At 39.9% G+C, this 14,212-nt stretch overlaps 1 protein-coding gene across 1 annotated transcript; it reads left to right on the top strand.

The window, feature by feature from the left end:
- Positions 1–11,142: 11,142 nt before the first annotated feature.
- On the top strand, positions 11,143–14,087 carry LOC146717002 (uncharacterized). Its single transcript, XM_085434998.1, has 2 exons — positions 11,143–13,970; positions 14,071–14,087. The coding sequence occupies exons 1-2, from the start codon at positions 12,353–12,355 to the stop codon at positions 14,085–14,087; spliced, it is 1,635 nt and encodes a 544-aa protein (XP_085291124.1). The 5' UTR covers positions 11,143–12,352.
- Positions 14,088–14,212: the final 125 nt, after the last annotated feature.

Genomic DNA, 14,212 nt, shown 5'->3' with positions numbered 1-14,212 from the left:
GCTGCTGGCTACCTGTGTAAGGCTGTCATGGGTCTGTAGCTCTGTCACCGTTTTAGGGAACATATTTAGTTTTAAAGTAAGTTTCTGGGCATTTCCTGCCTTTCTGGAGGGATTATATTTCACTAAAAAACGATCTAATATGCATGTCCACATAATAATTATTATAATTATAATATATTAAAAAACACACGCTGTATTTTAAAGAACATACATTAAGAAGCAGATTATATTAGATTTATATTTTAAATAAGACAAAAGTTGGATTTTACAGCAGTAAAATGATTGTATCTCTACAGTTTAAAAATGTAATAAGCTTTGCCCTGCACAGAGTGGATAGTGAAACAAATGGAATCATCATAAATACATTATTTCATATTTATTACTTCCCCCTCCTCATTGCTTTATTATTGTAGCTCTAGTAATAAATAATAATGTAAGGATGCCCATAGTATATACAGTATTCTGAAGAAGGTCTAAAATGTCACTGTGTGTGCATGTGTGTGTTTTATTTAGCTGGATTTAAAAAAAAATATTACGCATGATATAACATTGTGCAGACATGGCTGGTAAGGACATGAGGAGGAAACAGTAGGAGCTGTATGAGGCTACTAAAGGCAGGGCTATAACATTTTGCTGTCATCATTTTATTATAGATTAAGTGCAAGAGTTGTTAGGTGTGGATAATTAGATTATAGTTTATTGCAATAGCAAGTTGTGCCTTGTTCTCAGATAGACAGCAAGTGGAGAGTGATATATGAAATGATGGGAAGGAAGGAAGAAGAGAAGCAAAGAGTGATTCACAGGCAGAGCCGAGTTTATGTCACAGTTTTTCGTTGCCTTATGGTTCCAAGCGCTGTCACCAATCTTTGCATTTTGTTATTATCTCATGAAACTTGTTTAATCAGCTACCATCTCTCCTGTGGACTTTTTGATGTCTACAGTCTCAGATCAACACAGCCCTGCCCTTCCCATATTAGATTCTTGATGAATGTGTGTTGTTGTTATTCAGCATGGTTCAATGTGCCCCTTTTTAACTTTGAGCACCCGCCCCTTTAAACCTCTCTGCACGTCCCTGCAGGAGATAATCCGTAGGACGGTCGGGTCGGCGTCGATCTTCACTGACATGATGCGATCCGATATGCGGGTAACTTCGACCACGTTGTGCCGGAGCTTTATTATTAGACTTCTGACACCTGGCAAATAAACTCTCACGCGATATGAGAACATAACAGCAAAAAGCCAGTAGCTGGTACATGAATGGATAAAAATTGGATCCCTCTTAGATTGAATTGGTTGCCCTCTTATATTACGTTGTTTTGAACCTAACCGCATCCACTGAATTAATGCAGTTTTCAGGACAGTAAAAACAGAGAACTCTGATATACACAATTTCTGATTGCTGATAGTGTTTCTTAATGCAAAATGGGCTTCCATTTAAAATGCAATTGCTTTATGTTCGATCTTTAGCGAAGAAGGGTCATTTTTGATTCTGTGGACAAGGGATGCAAATGGAATGTGAAGGCAACAGGTAGTAGGGTGAATTAGGGTTTCGTGTGGTCTTCAGTGCATGAATTTTATTGCCACTTTATTTCAACTTTTTATTAATGTACTCAAAAGAAAAACAAGAACCACAAAGGAGATTCTTGTGATTCTTGTTTGTGCTATCTGTTTGTGAAAGAAAGCACATTTTACCACATCATACTGTGTTTGCTGCCATTTATTTTACTCGTCCTGCCTGAGTGTCTGGGCTGCGTTTGTCTGTGCACCTTTGTTCTGGCCTTCTGCTGATGGGTTTCACATGCTGGGCTTTCCCTCTTGGTCCACACCCAGCAGCCTGCTGCTGACCACACACAGCCTACAAACTGATCCATCCATGCATCCATGCATGCATGCATGGCCTGGTTATTGTTGAGTTATCACCTCCAGCTCCTTGCTCATAACCAGGTAGATACTGGGCTGGGCCTGATCTCTGAGCTCAATAACAATGACAAAAATGCCAAACACTTTACTCTTCATGGTAAAAAATGTTTATAATACAGTAAAAACTGGATGTAGCCAAAATCAGTGTTTTATATACAGTGTAAGTGAACAACATTGCTACACTGCTGGTGTTTGATTGATAGAGGCTTTCTTTATAAGAACTATGATATCATTTCTTTTGCTGATTAACAGTTTTTATATAATTTTTATATCACATATAGCTTTCAAGAAGCCAAAGATCACTGGACGAAAAGACTACAGACCTGTGGCTCTGACATCTGGTCAGGAAGTCTTTTGAGCGCCTGGTTCTCTCCTATCTTAAGACCCTCACGGCCCCCCTCCTGGACCCCCTGCAGTTTGCATACAGAGCCAACAGGTCTGTAGACGATGCCATCAACATGGCCCTACACTTTGTCCTGCAGAATCTATGCTAGGATCCTGTTTGTGGACTTCAGCTCTACCTTCAACACCATCCTTTCAGACCTTCTTCAAGGATTGCTTTCCCAGATGAATGTGCCTGATCCCATCTGCCGGTGGATCACTGACTTCCTGACGGACAGCAAGCAACCAGTGAGGCTGGGGAAGAATGTCTTGGACTCCCGGACCATCAGCACGAGCTCCCCTCAGGGCTGTGTTCTTTCTTCTATGCCCTTCTCCCTGTACACCAACTGCCGCACCTCCAACCACCAGTCTGTCAAATTAATTAAGCTTGCAGATGACACCACCATTATTGGACTCCTCTCAGACGGGGATAAGTCTGCCTACAGGATGGAGGCTGAACATCTGGTGTCCTGATGCAGCTGCAACAACCAGGTGCTGAATAAGTGTTATTTTCATTTACCACTGGCCCAAGTACATTTTTATTGGCTTGTGAACAAAGCTGTAGTTTTTGTATTTTTAAATATTAACGCAATTTAATTGAGACATTATTTATATTATTTCACTTTCAATGTGAAAAATGCTGTAAAAACGTTGAAAATAATGGTCACCCCTGTTCGCTGCAATGTAAAATAGTACAACTGCTGTCAGCCTTCATTAAGTTGCATCATTTAAACATTTGCATATTTTTATTCAACTTCTGCAGGATGCTTTGATGAAAGACTCCCTTTTCCCAAGTAGAGGCTTTACTAGAGGTCACAGGAACAGCGCTGCTGTTTTGGATGCGGAAAAATGTTGTCTTTCACTCTACCTGAGCTCAGTGTCCCAGTAAGGGCTCCGCCTCATTGTAGCTGACGCTGAAATGTTTGTGTGGGTTGCCATGACAACACCAGAAGTGCATCTGAGATCGTGTCCAAATTCATGGGCTGCATCCTCCTGAGGACTCGGTGTTCTGACAAAACGTCTTACTTTGGCAAAGCGTCCTACCGTAAGTAGTTCATGCGTTCTCGGCGGCTCTAGTGACCCTCGAACTCTCGGCTAGCTATCGAGGTGGTGGATAACATACGTCTCCCCCACAAGAGCACGAATCTACAACTTTTCTACTACTGTTTTTACAAGGCGTACACGGTAAAAACATTATGCTGTTATTTGTTAAGCACTTGTGCATCTTGTGAAAAGAAATAAGTGGCTGAGATGGATGTCATATGTGCTATTGATATTATTTTACTCGTTTCTAGTTTTCACGGTGCTCCATGATTGTGAGAGGAATAAAAAAGAATTGTGGACATCAGTACGAAGCATGGATTCTTTTGACCAGAGTAGATACACTGGTCCCTTGAATATACTAATCTTTTTGAGGTGGGTGACTGTTCCTGTGTATTTACAGAAACAATGGTTGTGATAACCTCAGCTGTTTCAGAGGGTGACTGTTCGTTGCTTTGCGCACTTTTAAATCTGTATACAATGGTTTGTTCCCTTTTTGTGTTCTGAGGTTTAAACAAAGATGTACTAGATGTATTATACCGGTCCCTCGAATCTACAAATCTTTTAGATGTGGATGACTGTTCATTTTCATCTGTGTTTACAGAAACACTGGGTGTTGGAACCTCAGTAGTTTCTTTTTGGCTGACAGACTCTGGAGCTGTACAAGAGGAATAAAGAGCTGCAATGCTTTTGTGAACCTGACCTGGGAAGGGAGAGAAATATATTTTTGTTTTGTTTTTGTTTGTCTTCTTGTTTTATTTGATTCCTTGTGGGATTTGGATCCAACAAGTAAAGTATGCATATTATGCACACACACAAACACACATGCAGCTATTACCATTTCTTGTATTCTTGAATAAAGACATTGATCTGACACATTTAAAATGCAGCCAATTGTTTTTATTGTTATATTATTAAGAAAAAAGAAAAGGTGGGGGTGGGGGGATGTAAAGAAGAGCTTAAAGGGCTAGAGGAGAGAAAACCCCAACAATTAGCAGGGCATTTTTTTACTTGGACAAATTGTTAATAAAGTTTCCATATCTGTAACAATGATGACAGTATAATTGTTTATAAACAATTATATTGACAATTATATGTGTCCAGTATGTTGGCTCATTTTCTTTTACTTTTTGCATTTGAAAATAAAAGTTGGGCTGATTTTGACACCATTACAAGAAGTGTTGTTAATGATTCTTTTTGAATTAAAATCAGGTTACCACAAATTGTTTTTTAATTTAATTTCATTTGAAATGTTTGTCAGTGGGTAAACAATTCGTAATGCAAAGTCAGAAACATCGAGTTATTCTTGTACTGCATGCTTGCAATAAATAAGTTGTCCTAACAGTCAGTCAAAGGAGCTTGGAAAGAAAAGCGTCTGGACTTCTTTGAGTTGAAGTGACTGATATATATATTTTTTGTCTGTTTGTTTTGTTGGTTTTTGTTTTTTGCCCTTTATCACCATTCCTCTTCCCTGCTGTTTTTCTTTCCCTCTTTCTTTCTCCCCTTTCTTTCCCCCAGTCATGTCTGTCCTATGTGTAGCAAGTGAAAATAAAATAAACAATAAAAACAAAGGTGAATCAAATAGACCAATACGGCAAGGCCGGGATGGTCCATTTGGTAAAGTAAATCCGTTAGTTATATTTAACATAATGTTAAATGGCAACATTCTGTTTACAATGTTACCATTTCACATTATGTTAAATGGTAACATTCTGTTTACAATGTTACAATTTTACATTGTGTTAAATGGTAACATTCTGTTTACAATGTTACCATTTCACATTATGTTAAATGGTAACATTCTGTTTACAATGTTACCATTTCACATTATGTTAAACGGTAACATTCTGTTTATAATGTTACAATTTTACATTGTGTTAAATGGTAACATTCTGTTTACAATGTTACCATTTTACATTGTGTTAAATGGTAACATTCTGTTTACAATGTTGCCATTTCACATTGTGTTAAATGGTAACATTCTGTTTACAATGTTACCATTTTACATTGTGTTAAATGGTAACATTCTGTTTACAATGTTACCATTTCACATTGTGTTAAATGGTAACATTATGTTTACAATGTTACCATTTACATTATGTTAAATTGTAACATTATGTTTACGATGTTACCATTTTACATTATGTTAAATTGTCAGTAGGCCTGGTACCGGAACCGGTACTGGACCCCCTTTTACTTTCAGCCATCAGAAGAGGGTACACTGTGGTCATAACAATACTCAGACTGTAGCATTTAAAGGTCCCAAAGTGTACCAGGAAAATATCCCCCGCACGATTACACCAGCAGCCTGAATTGTGAATGTGAGGGAGGATGGATCCATGCTTTCATGTTGTTCACTCCAGGCTGATATAAAAATGATATAACTAATACTACTTCTACTAATAATGACAATAACAACAAAATAATAATAATAATGTCAAAAATACCAGTAATAATAATAACAATAACAACATAAACAACAACATTACTACTACTAATAATAAAGATAAACAAATGTATTAAAAAATTAATAATGATAATAATAATAAAACTGATCATAACAGTAACAATATCAATCATAACAACAACAGTACTAACAACAATAATAACAATAACAATGAAGGTGTTGCTGCAGATCTGAGTCCCGACTCTGCTGCCTTTCTAGTGCGGCAAAGAAAGTAAGAAATAGAAAAAGAAAAACACAAATAAACTGAGTGTGAGGGTTTTTCTACAAGTTACACTGAATATTTGCACAGACATGCTGACTGTTTGCTGGGAGACGTCACCTGTCTTTTATAGAATAGCAGGTAAGCTGTTCTCTGCCGCTGCTCACACACAGACTCACACGTGGTCTGGCAGACCAACTCGTCATCGTACGTGAGCCGGCTGTCTGTGACGTCGTGTCTTCCGCTCATCTGGTGAACGCCGTCACAGACGTAATGTCCTGAGAGGAGAAGGCGCACTTATTAACGTCTCATAAACTTTCAAAGCTGACCTGCATTCAGCACATGTGTCTGAAAGCACCCACTCACCGCTGTAAGCTGAGGAGCCCAAACGACTGATCACGCTGACCAACAAATAGCGAGCAGTTTACTGGGAGAGGGCAGCGGCACCACCCGTTAGCTTAGAAATGGGCTCCATCCATACTTGAAATGAACGGTGTGCCTTTTCCCTTACCTCTTCAGTAAAGGCTGTGTCCTGGCTGATCACCAGCTGCTGTGTCAGAACAATGGGGCTGTTCTTCTTCTCCACGGTGAACGATGGAGTGAACGTAAACCACTTCAGCTGGAGGATCAGCACACTGAAAGAGATGAGACAAAGAGGAGAGGCTCAAAGGAAGACGCAAGGAGGACATGACATGAACAAAACTGACACCGACTGAACTGTGGTGGTTTGAGGCCTTTGGGGACCGATTTGAGGTTACTCACTTTGGCAGGTTCAAGAACAACAGCTCCTCTTTGATCTTCTTAGCTCCGCACTGGCATTCGTAGTCCAACAGGCCGCCCTGCAGCAGGGAGCAGGAGGAACAGGTGCATTAGAGTTAAACTCTTTTACAGATGAATTCACATATTCGTGGGAGCAAGCCTGTTCACAGAATAGAGTCTAAACGAGCTCTTACTTTCAGACTCCAGCCCCGCCCTTCAGCAGCTCCGCAGCATCCTGCTGGCTGGCACAACCTTGCCATTGGCTGCTGCCAGGGACTCAACAGGTTAGAACAAAAATATAAATATTATATCTGAGTTCTTATGTGGACCCGCCTTCCAGACACAACGTCACCTTCCATGAATGTCCACAGGTTAGCGGCCCTCGTTCTGCTGGTCCTCCAAAGTAAGAAAAAATGAGAAAAAATAAGGAGCAGACCAAGCAAAAGAGGGTATTTAAAGAGACAGTGCTCTTAAGGTGCATTTTTGGCGAGTTTTATTATCTAAATGTCATTGTGTCACTTTCTTATGAGGCTTCAGTGAACTGAAAAAGCTTCTGGGATGAGAAGCGAAACGTCTTCAAAAAAGTTAAAGAAGTCCGGTTGCTTTTTTCCCCCAAGCTCCTTAGAGTTCTCTGAAAATGGTCAGGTAGAAGGACTGGACTGAAAATGAGTAAAAAAGCAGCCAAAGCCCAAGGAAGTTGAAAGACTGGAAACTATTGCTGAGGTCATGTCAGTGTAAAAAGTTACCTACAAGTCTGGCACCTTGGAAGCAAAACATAAAGAAATAAGGTGTAAGGCCAAATGTTTGGTCCTGCAGCCAACCGGACCATGAAATATAGAGCACAGGTGAACAAAGTGAGGCAGCAGTTTGCTGATTTCCACCTTGTGCCTTTCATGTTGATCAGCTTAGTAGTTTGCCAGCTTTCTAGCTGTTAAAGACTTTTGGCGAGAGGTTATTCATATTTGAACTCTAATTGAACCCCTCTTTTTTACTGTTTTTTTGTTTGTTTGTTTTTGGGGTTTTTTGTTGTCTTAGATGGCCTGACTCAGCAGGTGGGGGCAGTTTCTGAGTTTACCTTCGTTCAAACAGTGCAGAAATGGTTTCGCTATGCTCCAGACCGGATGGGTGGTGCAGGACGCCCGATATCCAGCCCCGTCATGGAGTAAACTAAAAACAGTAAATAATACATTTAACAAACAAGCAAGCTCTAAATTCAAGCGGAGAGACTGCAGACATAGCCGCACCATTCCAGGGATTTTTGGTTAGCATGAGGGGTCTAGCCAGGACCCTTACTGGATACTTGGTGGGAATCGAACGTGCGACTCCAAAGATATGTAGTATTACCACTACACTATCCAGCTGCGCTACACTATCCAACAAAAGAAGTTTTTAGAAAATTTGATAAAGTCTGATGCTTAATATTGTAGGGATATTAATCTCCCTATGATATTAATACGGATTAATAACACAGAGAAGTCATACTTCTGTTATGACAGAATTAATTGGGTAAATTATATTTACAATTGTAACATTGTAAACTTAATGTTATGATTTTACATCATGTTGCAATTTAACATAATGTAAAATCGTAACATTGTAAACTTAACGTTACAATTTTACATTATGTTGCAATTTAACATAATGTGAAATTGTAACATTGTAAACATAATGTTACAATTGGAACATCAGTCCATCTATCCATGCATCTTCATCCGCTTTATCCGAGGCCGGGTCGCGGGGGCAGCAGCCTAAGCAAAGAGGCCCAGACCCAACACGCTGTGTACTCACCTTTGCTAAGTACATGTGAGATCTTGAATAAAAAAAACAAAACAAAACACACTTTTCTTTTCTGTTTTATTGAAAGCACTTTACAGAAAGTGTAATTGTTTGTAATGAAGAAAGAAGTAGGTAGGTTTCCATGTGTAATTAGTGTGTGATAATGCTGCAGAAGAAGCTTAATGTGTACTTTGGAAAACCGATGGGGGAAAAAGCTGGCTGAAGAAGAAAAGATAAATGTCCTTTTTTTTCAAGCCTTCTCTGGCCAGCCGTTTCAGTGCCACGGCCCTTGCTTGGTGGGCGGGGAGACGTGCACTGGCGTTTCCTTTTTGCTTTTTCCTGCTCTCGCCAAGTCCTCCGCCAGCTCTACATCTCTCTTATTAGCTTTTATTACCCGAAAATCACAATCAAGAGATGTTGAATAAAAAAAAAGAAAAGAAAAGAAAAGCTACTTTTGTTTTGTGTTTTATTGAAAGCACTTTACAGAAAGTGTAATTGTTTGTAATGAAGAAAGAAGTAGGTAGGTTTGCACGTGTAATTAGTGTGTTATTGCAGAAGAAGCTTAATGTGTAGTTTGCAAAAACAATGGGAAAAAAAGGTGGCCGAAGAAGAAAAGATAAATGTCCTTTTTTTTAAGTATTCCCTCGGCCGGTCGTTTGGCTTATGACATGTGGCGGGGACTCTGCTACAGAACTCACTGCCACGGCCCTGCGCAGGGGGCGGGGAAACGCACTCGCGTTTCCTTTTTGCTTTTTCCTGCACTCAGAAAAATAAAGGTGCCAACTGGAACCAAAAGTGGTTCTTTAGACTGATGCCATAGAAGAACCTTTTTTGGTGCCACAAAGAACCTTTCAAACAATGGTTCTTTGAAGAACCATTTCTTTCAGTGGTTCATTGAAGAACCATTAAAGGTGCCCCAAAGAACCATCAAGAAATGGTTCTTTGGGGCACCTTTAATGGTTTTTCAAAGAACCTTTTTAAAAAGGTTCTTTAAAATGGTTCTTTAAAAGAACCATTTTAAAGAACCTTTTTTGAGTGGTTCTTTTAAAAACCATTTTAAATCTTTCAAAATAAAATGCATCATAAATTGAATTTGAGTAGGGTAAAATAAATACGAGCACAGCATAGACATATATTAATGGTTTATTGTCATTTTGTAGTTACCAAAAGACAAAAAGGCATTTTAACCCTCAGCACAACATCACTACTAATACATGTCACATATTAGTGTTTTAAACAGTAATAATTAATAAATATATTGGCTATACTATAAATAAATATATATATAAATACTATATCTACAGATAACACAACAAATAATACATGTATTGTTTAATTAATAAAACATCAGAAAGTGATAAAACACATTAGAAATAGCAATAGCTTCATAACAGACCAATAAATCAACACATTTTCATCAGCAGATATTTGCATGTTCAGTAAAAACATTTCAACAACAAGTTTATGATTAAAATGATCAATGAACTTCAGCCTTACGCTATGTAATGTACTTTTCATGTTGTACTCATGGCCCTTTGTTAGTCCAGTTTAGGACAATGTCTCTGACGTATGTTTCATATCAAATATATGTCATATCAAAACAAGCCCACACCTGCAGTTGTTTCAGTTTTTCACTGGTGTTTCCTGTCAGCTGGTCAACCTCACTCAGGCGGACATCCATATCAGCCAACCAAATGACAAGTTCCTCCCTTTGTGCTTCAAATCCCTCCCACTCTGAGACAAGGAGCTGAAAGAGAGAGAAAAGAGTCAATTATAAAGAAGAGAGAAAAGTGAAACCCTCAGAAGGTCTGACTCGCATACCTGCAGTTGACCTGTGATGGACTCCAGTTTGGCGTTCACGTCATCCCTCGTCGATGCCAACAGCCGAGTCTGCAGGGTGCCCTGGAAGAGCTGAGTTAATGTTCGACTCCTCCTGGTCAGGCTCTCCAGCTGGATGACCCGAGGTCTCCCCTCTCGCCGCTGCCTCTGAACACAGAAACACAAATTGCATCTGAAGCAGGAGGTGCAGATTTTTTTTGCTATTCTTTTCTAAATCCAGGCTAGATCACGTGGAGGTATTTGGAAAATTGTTTTGGCCAGTGGACGACTGTTGTCTTGCAGAAAGTCAAATCAATCAAACAAATGCTATACACAATCAATTCACAAGAACACATTGTAAAAAATAAGTCCAGTTCTTGCCTGATTTCAAGTGAAATCTGCATCAAAACAGGGTAAAATGAGTGTTTGCAGCAAATGTGAGCACAAAGCCTCACTTTGTACAAGCCTGCTATTACAGTTCTCCTCTATGCAGACGACTTTCCTGTTTTCAAGGCACAACTTGGATCTGCTGTACGAATCTTATGGATACACACTAAATGAAATAATAGTGTGCATGACTCCAGATTCTGATCCCTCATCCTAATATGGTCCCAACATAGCAACAGCAATAATGCAAATGCTGAGGCTTCAAAATACAAAGTCCATAAACCAATGGCTGACATGGGTTTTATCATAAGGGTGATAAATATACAGATTTCAGTCTGTCTTAGAGATTTGATGTTCATTTACCTGCAGATGCACTATACGTACCTGCTGTAAATGCTGTTAAAATGTTAAGTTACATAATTTCATGAATATATATAGTTTGCGTTGAAATGTCTTTATTTGAAATGTACATGTGTAAGGTGAGAGCTAGTGTCTCGTGAGAATACCCTTAACGAGAGCACACGAGACTTTTCATGGACTGCGAGGGAGCAGATGTCTCTCATGAAGCGATTTAAGCTAAAAGTTTACTAAAAGAAAGGGCAATACAAGGACTTAAGGACCTCTTTTCAGGACAAGCAGCCAACGAGGTATTTGTCATTTGAGAAATGTTTTTTATTTGTGTTTGGACTTAATATGTGTACTGTAAAGTTGCTAATTGTTTGTACTGTTCGCTCGTGACCAGTTCTCACGGCGTAATGGCGTAATGGCGTATCGGCGTACTGGTGATGGTGAAGCTGAGGAGAGAAGGCCCAAGTAATAAACGCCCGTTTCAAAGAACCGACCTGTGTCTGTGTTGTCGTGAAGAGAGCTACAGTGAGAACTCGCCTGCTCAACACGGGTAGGAGAGGACAGGATCGCCGCGGATGACGAAACGACGCGGATCCGGTGCATCACGTCAGATAAGCAGAGTGCATAACGCATATCGGCACAGCATTAACAAGCAACGGTGGTTAGACTGAGTTAAAGCGCTAATTTTCACGTTTAAGATCAGGAGAAGCTCTACCACAAAGTGAAGTTAAGGTGGTGTGAGAAGTGGTTAAATGTGAAAATTGCAACTAAGGGACTCATCTGTTATTCTTGCTTGCTTAATGTAGAGATTAATCCAATGTGTTTGCATTTATAGTTGTTGTACATCACAAGGTTTATAGAACAAACAAGTAAATATTTAACAAGCTCACAGGTTATGAGTAATTTTGAGTTATACAAAATCTGCTGAGTTTAAAGGGCACCTTATGTGAATTTTAAAGGGGTACTATACTGATGTGAAAACTTGAAAACCTTTAGTAATGTAAATGATAAGGATTTAAGGTATTTCTAAGTACATTTACACTGTTATTGTATATTTGTGATAAGGTGATTTTTGTTGTTCTTGTCTGTTTGAAACTTAAGTTCAGTATTGAAGTCAACAGTGTGTTGGAAGACTCATACATACATTTATGAACCTTAATTCAAATTAAGTTTATTGCAACTTTCACTTACACATAGTCCAGAAGAAATCTAGTTGAAGTTTAATAGCTGCACAATCACACTGCTATAATCTCAACATGTCTAACATAAGCAGAGAGACCTGCCATAAAGATGCTGAACAATCCGCTCAAGCTGAAGCTACTGTCACTGAATCTGCAGCAGAACTAGAGGGGCTTCGAAGAAGTGAGAGGGCGCGTACCCTAACAGAAAGGGGAAGAGCATACCAAGATGAGAGACTGAAGCACATTCAACGCAAATACAAAATCATCTATGAGAAGTGGAGGTGTCATGCACGAATAGGCAAAGAGTTATTAAGTGGTGATGCTTCTAAGGATGAGTTAACTGAGCTTATTGAGAACATCAAAAGCACCTGTTCTGATGTAAAGGTGGTTTATGAGGAGCTGCGTCAAGCGCAAACCCCTGAACCAGACCTGCGGCGCAGGGTTGATACATGCATGTCATTCTCAGAATTTATTATTCAAAGAGCAGAGAGACAGCTTAAAGGTCATGAAGCAGATAAAGATGAAGAGTCTTGGCCTGATGCTGGATCTGTTCTAGGCTCAACAGGTTCTGTTTCTAGACCACTGTCTCGTCAAGGATGTAGTTCTACCCACTCTAGCAGCCACTCTGTCAAAAGAATAGAGGCTGTAGCTGAAGCTGCTGCAACTCAGGAAGTCTTGGCAGTGTTGGAGGAGCAAGAAAGGGAAGAAACAGAACTTCAAATGTTAGAGGCTGAGAACCTAGCCAGACAGCAAGCAATCCAAGATAAACGTAGAAAACTTGCACGCCTAGAAGAAGTAAAGAAGCTAAATGCTGCTAGAGCTCGAGTGAGGGTCTATGATGAAGCTGAAGAAAACATAGAAGCAACTGATTTGTCGTATGGTAGTGAAGTACTGCCAGAGCTTAGAGTCGCTGACTCCACAGTACTTCCAGTCACAACCCATTCTCTCAATGCATCAAGTCCCCCATTTATTCCTCAATCCCTAACAGTCACAAGTCAAGCTCCTTGTCCACGACAGCTACCTCAGTCTCCTCCAGCCTCAGTGTTGAGGCCTCAAGAGCAGAATAGCTTAGATCTGGTCAATGCACTAGTAGAAGCTATGAGTGCAAACCGGCTCCCAACACCAGAGCCTGGGGTGTTTACAGGAGATCCCTTGAAGTTCAAAGACTGGCAACTGTCCTTTGAAACATTAATAGAAAGGAAGAACATCCCAAAGAATGAAAAACTGTATTACCTAAGAAAGTACTTAGGTGGCACAGCAAAGAAGGCCGTGGAAGGATTTCTTCTATTGGGCACAGAAGCAGCATATGACTCAGCCTGGAAGCTTTTAGAGAAACGTTTCGGAGACCCATTCCTAATTGGGAAGTCACTCAGAGACAAGCTGCATGCATGGCCAAAGATAGGTTCTAAGGATGCTTGCGAGCTAAGAGAATTTGCAGACTTTCTCAAGAGCTGTGAGGCTGCCATGTCTCATGTCAAGATGCTGGAGGTCTTGAATGACTGCGTTGAGAGTCAGAGGATTCTGCTGAAATTGCCAGATTGGTTGGTTTCCAGCTGGAATCGCAAAGTGATGGAAGTCAGACAAGTGAAAGCTGAGTACCCACCATTCAAGGTGTTTGTTGACTTCCTATCAAAGGAAGCAGATCTTGCTTGCGATCCAATTTCCTCAATACAAGCACTTAAGAGTGTTGAAAGCGAGAAACCAAGGCATCTACGAAGCCAAATAGTTCAAGCAAAGACTCTGACCACAACTACAACACAGAGCAGTATTACATCATGTGTTTTCTGCAAAAGGACAGGACACATCCTAGACAAATGCCGAAGTTTCACAGAAAAGACAGTTCGGGATCGTGTTAAGTTTGTACACACAGAGAAGCTTTGCTTTGGATGTTTGAAGACCGGTCATCACTCAAGAAAATGTGATAACAAAAGCACG

The sequence above is a fragment of the Copadichromis virginalis genome, linkage group LG2 (assembly GCF_057382275.1).
Source record: "Copadichromis virginalis isolate Kocher_CV1m ecotype Utaka linkage group LG2, C_Virginalis_male_GT1.1, whole genome shotgun sequence".
In the NCBI taxonomy this organism is placed as follows: domain Eukaryota; kingdom Metazoa; phylum Chordata; class Actinopteri; order Cichliformes; family Cichlidae; genus Copadichromis; species Copadichromis virginalis.
This window is presented reverse-complemented; position numbering and strand designations above follow the sequence as displayed.